The sequence below is a fragment of the Ictalurus punctatus genome, chromosome 18 (genome assembly GCF_001660625.3).
Source record: "Ictalurus punctatus breed USDA103 chromosome 18, Coco_2.0, whole genome shotgun sequence".
In the NCBI taxonomy this organism is placed as follows: domain Eukaryota; kingdom Metazoa; phylum Chordata; class Actinopteri; order Siluriformes; family Ictaluridae; genus Ictalurus; species Ictalurus punctatus.
The window spans coordinates 902,299-905,886 of NC_030433.2; the positions used below are offsets into that span (position 1 = coordinate 902,299).

Genomic DNA, 3,588 nt, shown 5'->3' on the forward strand with positions numbered 1-3,588 from the left:
GCATGCCGGATGTTCTACATAATCTAACCGTTATAATATTAATATAAAAGTATATAAGGTTATATATAAAGTCTATAAGGCTCCTAAGTAGCGCTATTTAACAAGGTAACGGTATGATTGTTGATCTGGTGAGTTATTTATAGGACTTCCTTGTGACTTTGTAACAGTCTTCTGTCGTCTCTCGAAACTTGAGTGGGTGTGAGGCGAGATGACAAACTGCTGCGTCCCTGCGCGTTTAGACCCGGGACGTAAGAGGGCGTGGCGTGGGCGTGGCGTGGGCGTGACCTGCTGGAGCTTCTGATATATCCACGCAGGAGTTTAAAGTACAAGGCGAGCTGGTCATTCTCACGGTTAGTTTGTTTTGGTCCCTCGGGACTCAACTCGGGAAGCTGCAGTAGTCTTTTCTTATTTAATATTATTTTTTTTACTAGAGTTATTATCTTAAAGTAGTGCATCATGTCTGCAGTTGCATTCCCGCGTTTGCTGGTGTTTTTCGCCTGTATTTCGTCGTCAGGTAAGCTTTTGTTTCCAGGGGTTTTGTTTGTGCAGTGGTTCTGTCTGGGTGGTTAGGGAAAGGTGAACTAAACTTGTTAATCTGTGTGAACTTCAAACAGGTTTCCCTGTGAATAGATCAAAGTATTAGTCTTTAATCATTTCTTTCTTTGTTTATTTTCTTTATTTTTGTTTGAACAGGCTTTTATGACGTGTTGTTAATCATGTAAAGTAGCCTATTTAACCAGCACAAGTCTGCCAGGTTCCTCCAGGGCTTGTGTCGAGGTGTTATTGTATTTTTAAGCAGCACAGTATAGAAGTTTCTATTTTGACCTGGCCCCAACATTACTCTTTACTATCTTTATTTCAGCAATCCATGGCCAAAAGCGAGGTTTTATTGGGCTTCAGGATTCGGACTCGGTCTACGTTGACTCGGTTACAGAAAGCACGTTAAAGAGTGGCCTGACCACCGTTTTCTTTTCTGTCGTCTACATTTTGGTGTTTGCTGTGGGTCTCCCAGGCAATGCCATAGCAATTTGGGTCTTTGTCTTCAGATCAAAAAAGATCCACCCATCGGCCATTTACATGGCCAACCTCGCCCTTGCTGACTTGCTGTTTGTCATCTGGATCCCGCTAAAGATTGCCTACCACGTCAATGGCAACAACTGGACTTTTGGAGAGGAGATGTGTAAAGTTATGGTGAGCTTCTTCTATGGGAACATGTACTGTTCTATCCTGTTCATTACCTGTTTGAGTGTGCAGCGATACTGGGTGGTGGCTCATCCACTCACCCAGCAGAGGACGAACAATAGACTGGCTATTGTTGTATCAATAAGCATCTGGGCTTTTATCTGTATCAGTACCACACCGCTGTTCCTGTACCAGCAAACGGCCAAACTCTCCGGGCTTAACATAACCACTTGCCACGATGTCAATGTTATCTCAAAGGAAAACATGGAGGGGAAAAACACCTTTCTGGATATACAGAAGCCATTCTATTACTTCATGGTGATGGCGGGGTTGGGTTTCTTCATACCGTGTGTGATTATTATCACAGCGTACGTCATGATGATGCGCAAACTGGGACATTCCACTATGAATGGAAGCAGCGCTAACAAGAACCGTCACCGGGCCATTGTTCTCATCATTACAGTTCTCGTTACGTTCCTGGTCTGTTTTATTCCTAGCAACGTGATGCTGGTGGTGCATTACGCTCTCCTGGGGAGGGGAATTGCTAACAATGGATATGGCTTCTACATCACCACCTTGTGCTTGGCCAGCCTCAACAGCTGCCTGGATCCCTTTTTGTACTATTTTGTGTCAGAGGAGTTCCGGTCACATGTGAAGAACACATTCCTGTGTCGAAGCAGCCGGACTGTGGAGAGGATGAGAGTCTCCTTCAGTTCGCTGAAGTATTCCAAGAAGAGTAATACTTACACAACGGGCACAAGCCATACAGATAGCAGTACACTCTAAGAGCTTCAATATAGACTACATTTAAAACGAGAATTTTTTTTTTTTTTAAAGATTACCTAGGCTGACTGAATTATTATTTTATTAGAGTCTGTTTGGATTAATATTTAGACTTTCTCAGGTAGCAAAAATCCACATAGGTGGATTCACCTTTGTAGGAAAGAAGCCATGCTTTCATTTACTGTGTGTGTATAAAAGAAAGGGTGTGTGTGTGTGTGTGTGTGTGATTTATATACTGGAAATGTTACTTTGTGTCAAAAACAAGGACAGAATCACAGACTGAAACTTGACACAAATATCTCCAAGGTGCAGCTGGTTAAGTTTGGGATATTGTTTTTTTTTGTTTTTTTGTTTTTTTTTTAAATCTAAATGTAAAATGTGAATGTTTTCTGATTCTAATAGACTGGAGCAGTCATTTGAGTTTGCTTTGTTCTTTGACGCCATGTTTGGTGGTCATGTTTTTGTAAGTGTCCACTGAAACCTCAGATTTTATTGTTGTTTTATCATGTGTGGTGATTTTTGTGCCAGACGCTCACGAAGAATAACTATTTCCAAAGCACCGTTTTTAAAATAGTCTTTAAATTAAGTTTGGCTTCAGGACCGCTACAACCACAGGCAAAATATGCAAAGAGTGTATATAAAGAGCTAGACCTGTGAATGATGGTACTGACTCCTTGTTTTAAATCGACGTCCCAATTAAAACCACAGGCACATTCATTTTTGTATATATTTATGTAATGTCACTTAATAAATGTTTTGTATGTTATAGATTGTTTTGGTTTGTTTCCTAATACATTTGTAAAGAGTCATGAAACACTAAACTGCATTTTCTGAGATTTTGTGTTTGTGCCGCACCTCATAAAAGACAAGGTTGGCATCTGTTCATTTTAATTACTTTAACTGTAGGAGAAAACTGCTTAATTCTGAGCTTTTTCCCGCTGTTTTTGTCTTCTGGGTTTAAAATCTACATCGTGTCGGCGTCACAAGCAGTGACTTGTCAACGCACTATAATACTTTGATGCTTCAGTGTCTCATAATTATTCACGAGACTGCGTGCCACGCCCACTCCCCTCCCTTCTTCTTACAGCCATCCACGCCCATTTAAGTTGCATTTTTCAAAAAGATTGTGAGCTAGACTTGAGCTGAAAGAGCTCGTCTTCATGAGCCTTTAAATATACCGAAACCTGAAGAGTCTGCAGTGGCTAGTGTACTGAGGTGCTTTTGTTCACAGTCTCATGAGTCATTGTCACATGACCTGACAGTTATGATGACAGTGACCTGTATTATGAAACAGATCTTGATAAAAATGATTTGTTGGCTAATTAAATTCTAGACTCATGCCAGCATTCACTCACCCTCTAATTCTTCTGAACATGTTCAAACCAGTTTAGGTAGCTCTGGGAGATAACCAGAACTCGGGTGGAATTATCTTTTGTACTCTAATTGTACTGTCACTATCAGTCATAGCACATTTTGTGCCCTAGGCGAGCGTTACCTCTTCTTACCTCAAATATATCTGGTTTGGATCCTGTCTAAAACAATCCAGGCTTTTTATTGGCATAAGTAACATAGGCACCTACCTAAGTTGCCGTCTTACCAAGCCTTACCATCACACCAGCCAGT

The 3,588-nt window shown here is 41.0% G+C and overlaps 1 protein-coding gene across 1 annotated transcript; it reads left to right on the forward strand.

Moving 5' to 3' along the window:
• Positions 1-270: 270 nt before the first annotated feature.
• LOC108278807 (proteinase-activated receptor 2) lies at positions 271-2,731 on the forward strand. The gene is made up of 2 exons (XM_017492419.3): positions 271-514; positions 863-2,731. Exons 1-2 carry the CDS (start codon positions 457-459, stop codon positions 1,966-1,968), a joined length of 1,164 nt encoding a protein of 387 aa, XP_017347908.1. The 5' UTR covers positions 271-456; the 3' UTR covers positions 1,969-2,731.
• The last annotated feature ends 857 nt before the right edge of the window (positions 2,732-3,588 follow it).

Excerpts from the sequence above, each read along its gene's own strand:
- LOC108278807 (XM_017492419.3), top strand. The coding sequence starts at position 457 with ATGTCTGCAGTTGCATTCCCGCGTTTGCTGGTGTTTTTCGCCTGTATT. Across the intron at positions 515-862 it reads CGCCTGTATTTCGTCGTCAG|CAATCCATGGCCAAAAGCGA; the intron begins GTAAGCTTTTGT and ends TCTTTATTTCAG.